General features: G+C 37.6%; 1 protein-coding gene across 1 annotated transcript in view; it reads left to right on the top strand.

Annotated features, from left to right (window-relative positions):
- The first annotated feature begins 6,197 nt into the window (after positions 1–6,197).
- Positions 6,198–14,750, top strand: part of ngfra (nerve growth factor receptor a (TNFR superfamily, member 16)) — a 39,663-nt gene continuing 31,110 nt past the window's right edge. Inside the window, exons 1-2 of the mRNA XM_059553286.1 lie at positions 6,198–6,445; positions 10,672–10,834. Of these exons, the coding sequence (XP_059409269.1) occupies positions 6,410–6,445; positions 10,672–10,834 (199 nt within the window). The 5' untranslated portion in view covers positions 6,198–6,409. The remainder of the gene's footprint in view (positions 6,446–10,671; positions 10,835–14,750) is intronic.

Genomic DNA, 14,750 nt, shown 5'->3' with positions numbered 1-14,750 from the left:
AAACAGAGGCCGGATAATTAGTCATACACAATAGAAAAGAAGTTTAGCATAATGGATTGTAGCAATATGTTGAACTGATTTAACCCCAGAAGAGGAAGTATAATTGTTTGCACGATTGATGCTTTGATGTCTGATTATGATATTGTCTTTTCCTACTGAGAATCTCAACTGGTTTTGATTCAGGACTCAGATTTTTTACTGGCTATCAAGTGACAACCCAACACAATAAATGTGACTATATTTAGTGTGGTAGCATCTACATAAAGAGACAATAGCGGACATTTGTTGTATTAATATAATATAATAATTTTTTTTCTTTTAATTTTCAGCATGTTCTTTGCATGAATAACTTTACATTATATGGAAACTGAGAACTGATAAAAATACACTGAAATCTTTTTTAGTAATTGTTTTTTTTATTTGCAGTAATTAAATACAAAGTTAATTACAAAGTAACAGCAACATTTTATTAAATGCTAAATTTTGACGAAATTAAATAGTATTCCAATAATCTTTGTTTTATTCACAACTTTGAAAAAGCATTTTTTTACTTTGTATTTTCACAGCAAAACTGACATTATTATGAATATTCACTAACTGTTTGGTTATTAACCATCGAGTTCTTGCACTGTTGGACACAGGAATGGAGGTGCAGCTTTATTTTATTTGTTAATGAATGTTGTTCTTATCATTTTGCGTTTCATCTTATTTCAAGTTCAGTTCAATTCAGACCTGATGAATAGTGAGGGTGTCTTGGTGGTTGAGTTGTTTGCTTTGTAATCAATCCATTTTCACCATTTTGAAGCAGTCAGGAAAGTCTGAAGGCACGTTATGAATGTCATAAATGGGCGTTATGCTGCTCACAGCATGATCAGCCAATCAGAGCGATGCCATTTTTTTGTCTATACCCTCCTCACATCATGTTTTAGGATGAGAATACAATGGATCTGAACTGAGGTGGCCAGAAATGTTGCTTCATCAGCACAAATAAGAGCAAACCACATGTACAGCTAAAAATAACACTGTTGCACTGATTTAAATCATTGTACCATCTGTGTAAACCACTTTATTTTGCGTGGCAAAGCAAAAGAGACAACATTTCATCAGACTGCGTGTAATCAATTGCAGCGACTGGATGAACGTGTGTTTGTGTGTGTGTGTGTGTATGTGAGAGAGTGCTCAACGCGAGATCTAGAAAGGGGAAAGTTATGAAGACATAGAAACACAGAAAAGCACACAGGAAAGCAATGATGAAACTTTGATGGGTTCGTCACTTACCAGAGTCCTCCTTTCTGCTTTTCCTTCTATCCTTCTGTTTTTCAGATAAGGTATAAGGGGTCTAGAAAATGACAGCATGATAAACAGTTAGGATGAAAGAGATGGTAATGTATGTGCTTTTAAGATACTCTCCCACTCTCCTACAGCTTGGCTGGACTCCACTCAGAAACACACACGCACAGTTTGTGAAAGAAGGAATATTCATCAAGTTTAATTCCTTTTCAGTAACCAGTCACAGGTGATGTTCTCTCTCATGTGGTGGATATAAACGCTTGGATGCACATTTTTCTTTCTCTCAACTAACAGCAACACTCCTCTTGCTCACATAAGTATATGAGACCCTGGAACACAAAAACAGTCATAAGTAGCACAGGTATGTTTGTAGCAATAGCCAAAAATACATTGTATGGGTGAAAATTATACATTTTTCTTTTTTGCCAATTAATCATTAGGCTATTAAGTAAAGATCATGTTACATGAAGATATTTGATACTTTTCCCACTGTAAATATACGGAAATTGTATTTTTGATTAGTAATATGCATTTCTAAGGACTTTATTTGGACAACTTTAAAGGCGATTTTCTAAATCTTTTTGCACCCTTTGATTCCAAATTTTCAAATAGTTATATCTCAGCCAAATATTATCCTATCCTAACAAACCATACATCAATGGAAAGTTTATTTATTATCAGCTTTCAAATGATGTATAAAACTCAATAAATTCGTTTTGTGGTCCAGAGTCACATATTTACATGCACAGATATAATCAAGCTAAAGAGTGTTTTTGCATATTCAAATATGCTCCTTCATATTGTGCTGCTTGTTGAAGAAAAATTTATGGACCATTTTTGCATTTCAAGGGTTCTCAGACACAGAAGTCATCATGATAGATAAATATCTAGAGTCGTGTATTACAAAAGGGGGAAAATATCGAAAGATTGATTTCGTTGGTCAAAAGACAGATGTTAAATTGGCCATCACTTCCATATGTCAAGGCAATAAAAGACAAAGTTTAGTGTTATAAATATATATAAAAAAATAAAATAAAAGTAAGCATAACCGAACTTCATGCAAATGAGCATTGATGTAGGTGGCAGCTACCAATTGGAAAAGAGACCATGATTGACCCTCTTAAACAGCTGAATAGTGCAGTGGAGCATGAACATCTATGAGCAACCAAAAGCTCCAGTGATTTTTTTTTCACTGTCTGTGAATGCACTCACTCATCACTTTGGCACTGAGCCACAACACAGGATGGGACATGACCACCATCTTTCGCTGCTGGTGACCCATTTCTGTTGCAGGTTTGCAATAACAGGCTAAGCGAAAGGCATCATGGAGTCGGCATGCTTTAGATCTGTCTGTCATGTGGATGAAATCAAAGAGGCATAGTTTTCCGGGTGGGAAAACTCCACATCTGTAGTGTGGATTATTTGTAAAGGGCAGCAGTGGTAACGTTGGAAGCATTGCTGTCTGAAGAATATTTATCTTCAGCTCTTTGTGTGTGCTGGGAGTGTTAAACATTAAGAGATTCTGTTATACATACGGCAATAACAGTCTTAATGTTGCTTATAGACAGTGTCAGCTGATTGTTTAATATAACCTGCTCTTTCCCTGGTCCAAATATAGCAACACTATAGCGAACACTCAGCAGATAAATTATGCTCAACCTAAAGGACCCACAAACTGTATTTTATGAACTGATGATGAATAAGAAGGCACAATCAGATGATGCCACAAGTGTGTGTGAGCTGCATGCATTCAGGATAACACTGGCAATGCTCCCATATTCACAACTTTTTTAAATAGGTTTGTGTGTGATCCATATCTGTCATGAGACCAGACCGTTGGCTTGAAAGGGCCAGCGTGCAAGCGTTTACAAAATCAATATGTGCATAGCAACAATGAAAAATGTCTTATTATATTTGCAAGACAGTCCATCAAGTAATTGGCAATCTGCTAATACTCCCTCAATTTTTCTCAAGAGTTCCCTTCCACAATGGCAATTAAAAGCTTCTGTTTTATTGCTTCTGCTGTCAATTAACTCAATGACAATGGACTGTGATGATATTAAAGAACTGCATAAACACTATGGCTGCAGATCAAATAGTGGACTAAAGAATCCTGCTTTTTTCATACTACATTGAACACACATGTTGGCTTTTTTTGAATGTTGCTTTTTTTGCTGATAAAGCAGGTTAGTTGATACTGGAGCCATGATAAATGGCTAACTCATATATTCATACTTATATAGCATATAGTCGTGTAGCCGTTTATCTATATTTGCTAAGAGAGATCAAATGTAACGGCTGTGTACTATTTTCAGTTTAGGCATGCGGTGCATGTAATCTGCTGTAATGAGAGTAATAGGTCTCCATCTGGACATACTTGTCCTTTCTCAGGGGAGAGAGGGCTTTGAAGAGACAAGACAGCAATGGTAATAGCTACACCATTAAATATAAAGCAGGAGAAAACTATAAAACACACACTGTCTACTCTGATTGCACTAAGAAATCCGTGGTAATACCAGACCCAATTAGCCTGTGTGTTATTATTAAAACAGAAAAGATAAAAGAGCCAGATGATATCAAGACAATTCTAATCAATAAAAAACTGTTCAAATACAAACTGTGCATTATGAGTATTACATTGTTCATTTATGTCTCTAACGCTAAGGAACATCAATATATACTGACAGATTTAATTTTATCCTGACTGGATTCATTATCCAGACTGAATTAATTGCACTGGCAGAAAAAAGAGGCTGATCTTGCTGTCTTTCCTGACTGCTCGCTTGTTATTCATCGATCACAAAGCTCTTTCCACGATGTCTTAATTTCAGAGAGTGAGTTAATTCAAGTGTGTGTGCGTGTATGTGTGTGTGTGTGTGTGTGTAGAGGGGTAGTGGTGGTCATCTTTGACATTGTAGGATGTGGATTTATTGATAAATTAACAGATCGATGAAGAACTGCTTCCAACCAGTGATACCAGAGCTAATGTAACTTACACTTCAGACTTCAAAACACCTACTATCCAGATTGTAAAAGTGGTGATGATGTTAGGCTGGAATCCAAATGGTTTAGCTAAAGACTCATTGTCACATGCATTTATACTTTGAATCTCACCAGTTGTAACTGACTATAGTCGAGTAACCACCAAAAGTGACTGTACTAACTTTAAGATAAAACATGCAATTAGAATACTTTTGAAATCATTATCATTTCAATAATATGTAATGAAGCACCAGGCTGTCTAAATAAATGCAAACTACCATTTCACTATTTCATTATTCATTTAAATTATGATGTTATCTTAGAGGTAGTATAAATGAATCTGCTCAAATTTTTATAAATGATGTCACCCTGATGGAGTTCCTCATTGTTTCTGTTCCAGGTAAACATTGCTCTGACAGATAAAAAGCAGTTTTCCCATCACTGATGAACTCTTTAACAAGTGTAACAAGACGGTCAGTTTCCGAAGCCCCATGCCAGTGTCATTTGATCTTGAGATGTGAGTTGATGCCAGTCAGCAGTCTCTGTAGATCTGACTATTGGAAGACCACTTTAAGAAAGGTCTTGCTCGGCTTTAATGGATTGGTAAGCTGATGTTACAGGTCTAGGTTACCTTTAAGCTTATATCAGCACAAAGGATCATCGCTCCTCACTCTCAGCACTTTCTGTCATGGAGGGGAAAAAAATCACAGACTAACATTATTGATGCATATAGACATTTTCATAGACCAGAATGACATAGGTCTCAAAGAAAGTAAATGGAGGTACAGGGGTACTATACTGATTTGGGATTAAAACAGGTCATATTATACACTATGCACAAATTTTAATTCATTTTCTAGACGAGAAGAAAAATCACAAAATCAATTAACTTAAGAAGCAAAATTGCTTTCTTTTTGGTAATACATTAGGCTAATATGGCTCATTTAGCTATGATACAGGATACTGAACTCATGTTTACTTTATAAAAATCATTCAAGCATTTATATAAAATATCAATCAGATGACAGAAGGCATGTAGAAGACTGCATACAACATGTTAAAAGAAAAACAATGCCGATATAAGAAAATGTACTAAATACAAGAATTAAAGATATGTTACAGCATAATTTTACTTCTACATAAGAATATAAGAATATAAGAATAAGATAATTAAGAAAATGATTTTTGCAGTGCACCAACCCGCTTCTATAAAAACACTCACACACGGAAATTTCAGAGCCATATTTACAACATATGTATTCATGTGCATTTACATGCGTTTCATAAACACCGAACAGGTGGAAAAAACATCGGAAGAAAGGAGGTGAAAGGGAAGAAATCGTAAAAAGCGCTCATCCCTGGCACTTAACAGTCTATGGCCTTATCACGCCTCATATGTCACATCGGTGACTCACTGGCTGCAGTCGCCCTCCTGTGGCGTCTGCTTGAGTACACCCGTCCCGTGACGTCACACCCAGCACACGCACTCACTCAAATGATCTCATTTATTCATTTTTTAACATTTCATTTTTAAAAGGCTTGGTTTGCAATTTGAATGTTCTATTTCAAACAATGCATTTTATTCAACAATTTAAATACAGAGCGGGTGGAACTGAATATACAGAGATGTATTGCATTTCATGCTCGTGTGGATAAGAGATTTATATAGCCTACAGTATATATGCACAGAGATATACATGCATGCAAAGCAATACGTCAGAATAAGGAGTCTAAATGTGACCAGAATAAACCAGCTACTAAACCGTACAGTCTTTTGCATATGCGTTTCTGTTAGAGATAAAGTGAGAGAGATACTAGAAAGGGAGAGAGGGAGAGAGAGAGAGAGAGAGAGAGAGAGAGAGAGAGAGAGGTGCTGATGGGGGGAGTTGGCAAGCACTCGTGCCCCCCTCATCTCTGCGTGCACGACTCTCTCCTCCGCAGTGCACTGCTGGACAGGGCTGAGTGCGGAGTACAGGACAGCACAGGACAGGACAGTAAGCGCTTCCCTACAGTCCTAAAGTCCCAAACACGAGAGCAGCACCCACATGGAGCTCATTTGAACTGTTGGAGGGCTGATCTTCACTTCACGACTCACACTCACAGATTTACAGTTTGAGAGGGAAGGGACATATCAGACATGGACACCTTGGTGTGGATCTGGATTTGTGGAGCGGTAAGTGTTCGCGTTAGTTTAGACGGGAGTTCTCGGTGATCACGTAGGTGATCTGAGCTCAGGTGAAGCGCCTCGGCTCGGTGATGCTCCGGTGATGCGGATCTGACGGCGGAACTTGTGCTCGGTCTGACAGTGGAAGTGATGACTAATCACAGCTGCACGGTTTCTGGAGAGCAGGTGTCCGCCTCCTGTACTCTCTTAGGCTTTTAAAATGAATCGATACGGTCAGTTTGTTTATGATGTTCCAGAAAATAGGTTCCAGTCAATGCACATCAATGTGCAGCGCACAACTGGAGCCAAACTTTGTCAAGTTGCCTCAGTTAAATATGTCGAATTATTAAACCGCCTCAATTCGTTTAATGTTTGCCACATTTTTAGTATCCTATATTATGGAGTTTTATATACTAGGCTATGTGTGTGTTTAGGGTGTCCGTGTTCTATTGACTTATATATATTTAATATATTTGTATCTTTAATTATAATACGATCAGAAATTGCTACTGTTGCCATCGTTACTTCCTCGGGCAAACGATTGCTGTTCGTTAGCACCAGGTGAAAATACATGGCCTCAGGAACTTTTATGAATGCTTAAATGCCTTCAGTTGAACCATAGGCTATACATAATTTAAAATAGTCTATAGTTCGTACCTTGCGTAGGTATTTAGATCAGACAGGACTATGCGCAAGAATGTGCAGAATTTATCACAAACCCTTAAAATAAGAATTACCAACACTCTTAAAAATAAAGGTGCTTCACGATGCCATAGAAGAACCTTTTTGCCTAAATGTTTCCATAAAGAACCTTTAACATCTTTAGAACCTTTCTGTTTCACAAAAAGGTTCTTTGAGGCGAAAGAAGGTTCTTCAGATTATAAAAAGATAAGAAAGAGATGGTTCTTTAAATAACCTTTGACTGAATGGTTCTTTGTGGAACCAAAAATGGTTCTTCTATGGCATCGCTGTGAAGAACCTTTTAAGCACCTTTATTTTTAAGAGTGAATGTAACTATAGTTTCCACTAAGTAATTATTGTTAATAATGAAAGTCATAAAAAATCTCTCAACGTAAGAAGTTTTTTTTTTTTTATTAGAATCTTTTTTGACAACGACAGTGGTGCCAAATACAACTGTATACCGTGGTATTTTTGGTGTGAACTTATCATGGTACATTTTTGTAAGGGATACGTCTGATGCTCAGGGTGAAAATCTCAAAGTGCGTAAGCATGTGACCCTGAGGGTCCCCTACAGAGCGTCCTATGTGACCCTCACCACCTCCAGTCTCGTGTAACACCGACCAAATCAATTTAAGCATGCACACGCTCCTGACTAAACACAATTACACCGTGACCTCTTTTCACTGATCTGATTTGCAAAATGGCAAACGGAGCTGGCAATTGAGTTTGATCCAGGTGCACAGAGTTGGTGAAGAATCTCCGCCGACACATGAGCCAGCAGCTCTCCGTCTGGAGTGGGATCTTAGAGCTGCGTGAAGGCTCTACGCTCCTGGTGCACTTTACAACAGGTCTGGCAGGGACAGAAATGACCTAATTGGTGGTGAAAGAAGGGATAGCATCTTGAGCCTTGATGTTTCATGGTATTAAAGCTCAGTAGCATTTCCTGGCCGGTGCATAGCAGTGCTGTACAGACAGCTGCAGATCACTGTAATGATAGGGCCTATACAGTATGAAAATGAGGACTTACCATTGACTTCAATAAACTATTAGATGAGAACTTTCCTGGAGTTGACCAGAGGACGATTTTGGCAGATTTAATTTAGTTCCCAAAATACAGACACTCGTACACACATAGTCTTTGCTCAAGATGTCTTAAGCATTGGGCATGCTCCATACTAGGGAGTCTATTAAAACCTGCCAAGTTAACTCATCGGCACACTTACTCAAGCGAATGCAAATTGAGAGAAAAAAGAAAGGAAGACAGCCAGGGTTTGACGAAGAGAGTAAATGAGGGGGTGAGTTGGCTGCTGTACTGGTGCATCTGTTTCTGAATGAGAACGAGAGAGGATGTGGATGAGGGGGGAGGAGGAGGAGGGCAGAAAGAGGAGTCTTAAAGGGCAAAGAGAGTGTATGAGAGAGAGAGAGAGGCTAGGAAGGTAGATAAGATTAGAAACAAGTGGTGAAAATATGCAGGAGATCAGAGAGGTTTTCCCTTTTTATTTTGCCTGTGGGGAGTCTAGATGGTGGCGACCTGTCTGAATTTAATGTAATTGTAAACTTGTAATGTGCTGTGGTTTCAGTTAAAGAATGTTTGTGTGTGTGAGTGAGTGAGTGAGAAAGAGAGAGAGTATGCTAATTGATTAATGAATGCAAGGTGAAAAATGTGCTGTGAGTTTCATTACCCTGTATATGTGTGTGCGCACACATGCTTGTTTGTGAGTGTGTCTTTGAAATGCTCTGGAATCCACAGGTTAAAGAATGAATCTGTGCTTCTTTTTTTCAGCTATATCAAAGAGAAATGCTTCTACAAGGCACAAAAGTAGGGCTCTAGAAGTAAAAATGCCATTCATTTACACCACAGAGAAATAGATTTGAATGATATTGCATAAACCTTTCAAAACAAACCTACCCAAGATATGAAATATGTTGGTGCTGAAAGCCTTGTGGTTAATCTGACGTCATGTAGAGCAACTGTGCCTCTGGTGACCTGAGTTCGATTCCCTGCTTGTGGTCCTTTGCTGATATATGTTGCTACAGCAGTCACAAGTCAGTGTATTTCAAGTTCATTATTAAAAAATGGGTTTAATAACTTAACAAATAGGAATCAATTACATATATAATCAATTATATATATATATATATATACGTATAAAGCATTATATGTTGCTTAAGAACTATTAAGTAAAAATATTATTAGTTATGTGTAAATGTATTACAAATGCACATTCTGTAATTTTTTTTAATTGAACTACTACATTGTACATAATTCACAACATGTAGTTCTTAAGTAAGAATTTAATTAAAAGATAATTTCACACTTTTTTTGTTCAAATCAAAATTTGTAATGTGATAGTTGATCTAATTGCTTTGGTTCATGTTTTAGGACATTTTAATGAAGAAACTGAAGAATTCCTATGGAGAAAATCAATGGGAAAAATACTTTTGTGTGGGTGGTCACCGCTGAGCGCTATACACATGAAACACATCACATATCAGCACTGAGTGTGATCACATGACCAGATTGAACCTATAGAGGGAGGAAAAGTGAAGCGCAGCAGTAGTAAATTCAATCAAAGTGAAGTCTGCGTCCTCACTAATGAGCCTCCAACTCCTCTTAAACACATCGCACACACACATCTGTTGTCTGAGACAAAATGGGCCCATAAACACCACTTACAGTGCCTGCATGTACAGATGTTTATGACCCCTTGGGTTATTGACAACTCTCAACAAACAGATCAGGACCTGTGAAAGAGGAAGCACACAGTGGAAGGGTAGGGCTAATGGATGTCTTGGGTAAACAGGGTCCGCGGACTCTGATCTGTGAGACCTCGATGTGTAAAGTATGTGTAATCGTACCCACGACAATACGAGAGAAACAGCTGGACATGCAGTAGACATATGTATAACTCCAACTGCCCGTCTCATCTTGCTCAACACGCCCCAGCTATTGGACACCCCAGTGAAATGCAATCAGCACAATATGCTGTGATGCAGCTGTCACAAACTGGAGTTCCATATGCAGCAAATATGAAGGAGTTTACGGAGAGTGAGGGGATTAACTGGAAAAATAACACTGCACAAAAACACAAAAAGAGTTTTCCAGTACAAATATCAGTAACACATTATTTTAAAAGAGTCCTTGTTCTACATGTTATATCTACTTACTATTATAATAGCAATAAATGATGCATAATTACATGCATGTAACCCTAAGCCAAACCATAATCCTAACCCTAACCATACAGTAAGTACATGTAGTTAATTCATATAACTAAGTAATTTAATGTAGGCTATATTACACTGTAAATTACCTGCAGAACAACATTTAAATGGAGTTTGTAGGTGGTTCAGGCTGAATTAATTGCAGCAATTAGTGGAGAATAAGAAGGAAATAGCATTTGAGGAATATCAATATGACTATATTGCCTTGCAAACACTTTAATTAACAAATTAACATCAAAATATCTCAGGGGTTTATGGGTAATTGGAGACTAGGAACCTGTGGAGCCCTAGAGAGATGGAATAACAATGTGATTTCTTTCTTTCTGTAGCTGGGGCTGGTGTTTGGCTCTAAGCTGGAGCGGGCCATAGACGAGGATTGTGATTCGGGCAGTTTCACTCACGATGGGGAGTGCTGTTTGCAGTGTCCTCCAGGAGAGGGAGTGGTCAAGGAGTGCGGGGCCACCCAGACCGAATGCAGTCAATGCTTGGACAGTGAGTACAACCACACATATACACAAACTGTACTCACATGCAAACCCACACACTGACATGCATGTAGCCCGTGTCACAGACAGAAGTGTTCATGCACATGCATACTTCATGTACTCATAATCTTTTATGCATATGCACACACAAATGGTCACACCGTCACAAACACTTACTTTCAGACAAATAAATTTATTAACACATAATTAGTCTCTGACACGTACACACGTATACTTATTAACACGTAATTATGTTCTCTCGCTCCCCCACACACTCACACATGTGCACATATATACTCAAAGAACAGGCAGAAGGCTGAGGGTAATTATGCAATTAGTCAGTTATGGTATATGAGCTGCTGTGTGTGTTTGTGTGTGTGTGTTTGATGCATTCATTTAGAGCAAAATGTTCAGCTTCATGGTTTGTGAGGAAAACCAGAAAGAGAGAGTAACGGAGGTAAACAGGAAGTGATAGATGGACACACATTAAAAAAGACACACAATGTCAACATCACCACACATCTTTCAATGAGAAATATCTAGTCTCTTGTGCCCATCAAGGCTGGTTTTATTTGATCAAAAACGCAGTAAAAACTTTAATCTTGTGAAAAATTCTTCATATTTAAAATAACTGTTTTCTATTTGAATATATTTTAAAATGTAATTTATTCCTGTGATGCAAAGCTGAATTCTCATCATCAATACTCCAGTCTTCAGTGTCAGATGATCTTTCAGAAATCATTCTAATATGATGATTTGCTGCTCAAGAAACATTTATTTCTATTATTATAAATGCTGAAAACAGCTGTGCTGATTAATATTTTTGGATTCTTTGAAGAATAGAAAAAAAAACAAAAAAACAAACAAAAACAAAACGGTATATTCTTCCCATTCACTGACACATTTAGAAACTGCACTGGCACATTTGGAAATGACAAGACACATTTTTCACCCGTTTTACAGCAGGTCTCATTCTTTTGTTGTGAGTGTTTCCTAAAGGGGCTCTATCCTACTTTTTCTGCTCTCAGTAAGAGAAGCGCTTGCGAGAAGCACTTAGGACGACAGGCCTGAAATAGAGGAGGTCTTATGTTTCAGGACAGGACACTTTACATCAATAACCCAACTGGGTGCTTTTTTTTTCAATCCTGTGTGGGATATAAATAAAGATGGTGAATGTTATATTTAAAAAAGCATCTGCATTCATTTATTTGTGTAACAAAAAAAGCTTCTTGTTTACGGATAGACAAAAACACATTTTGTGACCTCTGCGCTTATTTCCTGTTGCTTTTTACCCAGTGTTGGCAAAGACAGACAGACACACATTCTCACACACATTCACACACACACTCACGCACGCACGTACCTCTTTCATGCATCTTCGCCCACTCATCCCCTACCCGGTCTAGACACAAGCATACATCAGCAACTACTGAAATATTTAGCTGTCCATTTTTTCTCTGTTTCCCCGTCCCTCTCACACACACAAACTCATGGCAATGTGTGTGTGACACAAACCTTTCACCATCACAGCTACTGTCTCAGTCCGCAATTCTTTACATGTCTGGGCAATGTCCTGGATTCACACATACTAGCTGACAGATATCACTTTCCATTGATTACTTTGATTCATTAATAAAGCCTGAGATTTCAAAAATGATCTTGTAGCTCCACTGTTTGAGCTTGGTTCAGGTCATTGGTTTGATTCATGTAAGTGAATCTCTTGAATCTTTCGATCTCTGAAATAAATAAAAAAATTAAATAAACAAAATTATATATATATATATATATATATATATATTTGTTCTATTACAGTTCATTTTATGGTAGTATTTGTTGTACTGACCAATTTATGCAGAATTAACTTAAATGAAATTTTAATGTAATGAAATGTAATTAAAAAACGTTGTCTATAATTACCACCATTACCGTATTTATTAAAAGTTGTTAAAATTGAAATCAGAAAATAAATAAAATAGGTTCTCAACAGGTTTTCTGTGTTCAAAGTCTAAAATAATTTTCTGGATTTTAGAATAAATGTGACCTGGATATATTTTCATGAGATATATATATATTTTTTAATACAATACATAATTTAAAGGCTCTTTGTTGTTTTGAAGTGAACTGTGAAAGGAAAACAGTCTATTATATATTCGGTTTGTAATAGGTACTGTGGGAGCCGTGTTGAACTGGAATCAGTCAGTGTGTCATTTTAGACAGATTTGGGAAATAAGATAATTAAATTAACATTTATGCATTTTGCATACGCTTTTATCCAAAGTGACTTACAGTGAATTCAGGCTATACATTTATTTTCATTTATTTTACCAGTATGTGTTTTCCCTGAATTAAACCCACAACCTTTTGTGCGGCAAAGCAATGCTCTACCACTGGGCCACAGGAACTCTAGTAGAGTTAACTCTTATTTTCACATTAGATAATGATACTTAAGCACAGGCAACATCAGATGCCCTAACTCAACCAGACTGAGATTGATACAGCCCTTATTCCAATGAGAGAAAGAAAGAAAGAAAAGAAATAGAGACAAGTTAATGCTACTGAACATTTAAGCAGAACTCAGGACTGGAGCCTTGGCTGTTTTTATTGGCCTATACAGCTCTCCACTATTCCAAGCAGCTTTGATTTATTACTTTAACCGCATTATAACAGAAACAGTCATACTAATAAGGAACAACTGAAAAGTGAAAGCAGAACAAGAGAGAGAGAAATACATTTCAGTTTGTTCCGATAAACCGATATGGTTGTGATTATAAATCAGAATACAGTGTATTATGCAATGGACGTTTTTCCCTCTGCCCATTCAGTATTAAGTTACTTTACAAAATCTTTCAAAATGTGCCAGCAAAATATTGGCAAACATCCCCAGTTACAGTTCTCTTCCAGCAAATGACAGCCAAGCAGAAAAACAGCTCTGAAAGAGTGTAAAAAGATCTCATGCACCTGGCTGATTTATCTTTAACTGTAAAAGGCTGAAAGCACAGAGACTTGGGCTGATGACGGCACAGGAAGACACGCTGCATGAGGCAGACCCAGTCTTTTTCCATTGGCCCTCCTGACAGAAACGGTTGTGTGTGATGAAGGTATTTATTATGTGTGTAAACAGTCATAAGCAGAGCATGTGTGTGTGTGTGTGTGGGTGGGCGCTCTGTTGTTTCTGTTGTGATATGTGTTTATAATCAGTGCAGGGACGGCTGTGTTCAGGTGCATCCCTGCGAAAACCCGGCTGGTGCTCTGTTTGTCTGTTCACAGTTTAATGCACACACTCCAGACGAATGTCACAATAGTCTTTATACTCACTATACAGATGCAATGTTTAAAGTAAACTCAAACAAGAAGCAAAAAGTAAACACTAAAGTCAAACTATAGAAGTAATTAAAGTAAGATGGAGATCAGACAGCATGGGGACCATGTGCTCCTCTCTCAAGGTCAGTGATATTATAGTAAACACAAAACAGACAAACATAGTCAAATGTATGTGTATAAACACACACACACACACACAGACACACACAGACACACAGACACACACACACACACACACACACACACACACACACACACACACACACACACACACACACACACACACACACACACACACACACACACACACACACACACACACACACACAAACACACACACACACACACAAACATTTGTTTTTGTGAAAAGTGTGGATATCCCATAGGCTTAATGGTTTTTATCCTGTAGAAACTGTATATGCTATGGCCCTAAACCAACCCTACACCTAACCCTAACCCTCACAGGAAACTTTGTGCATTTTTACTTTTTCAAAAAACTCATTCTGTATGATTTTATAAGCGTTTTGAAAAATGGGGACATGGGTTATGTCCTCATAAGTCACCCTCTCCTTGTAAAACCTGTGTCATACCCATGTCATTAT

This window comes from Carassius carassius, chromosome 1, assembly GCF_963082965.1.
Source record: "Carassius carassius chromosome 1, fCarCar2.1, whole genome shotgun sequence".
NCBI lineage: Eukaryota > Metazoa > Chordata > Actinopteri > Cypriniformes > Cyprinidae > Carassius > Carassius carassius.
Note: the sequence above shows the minus strand (reverse complement) of the source record. Positions and strands in the feature narration are given on the sequence as shown.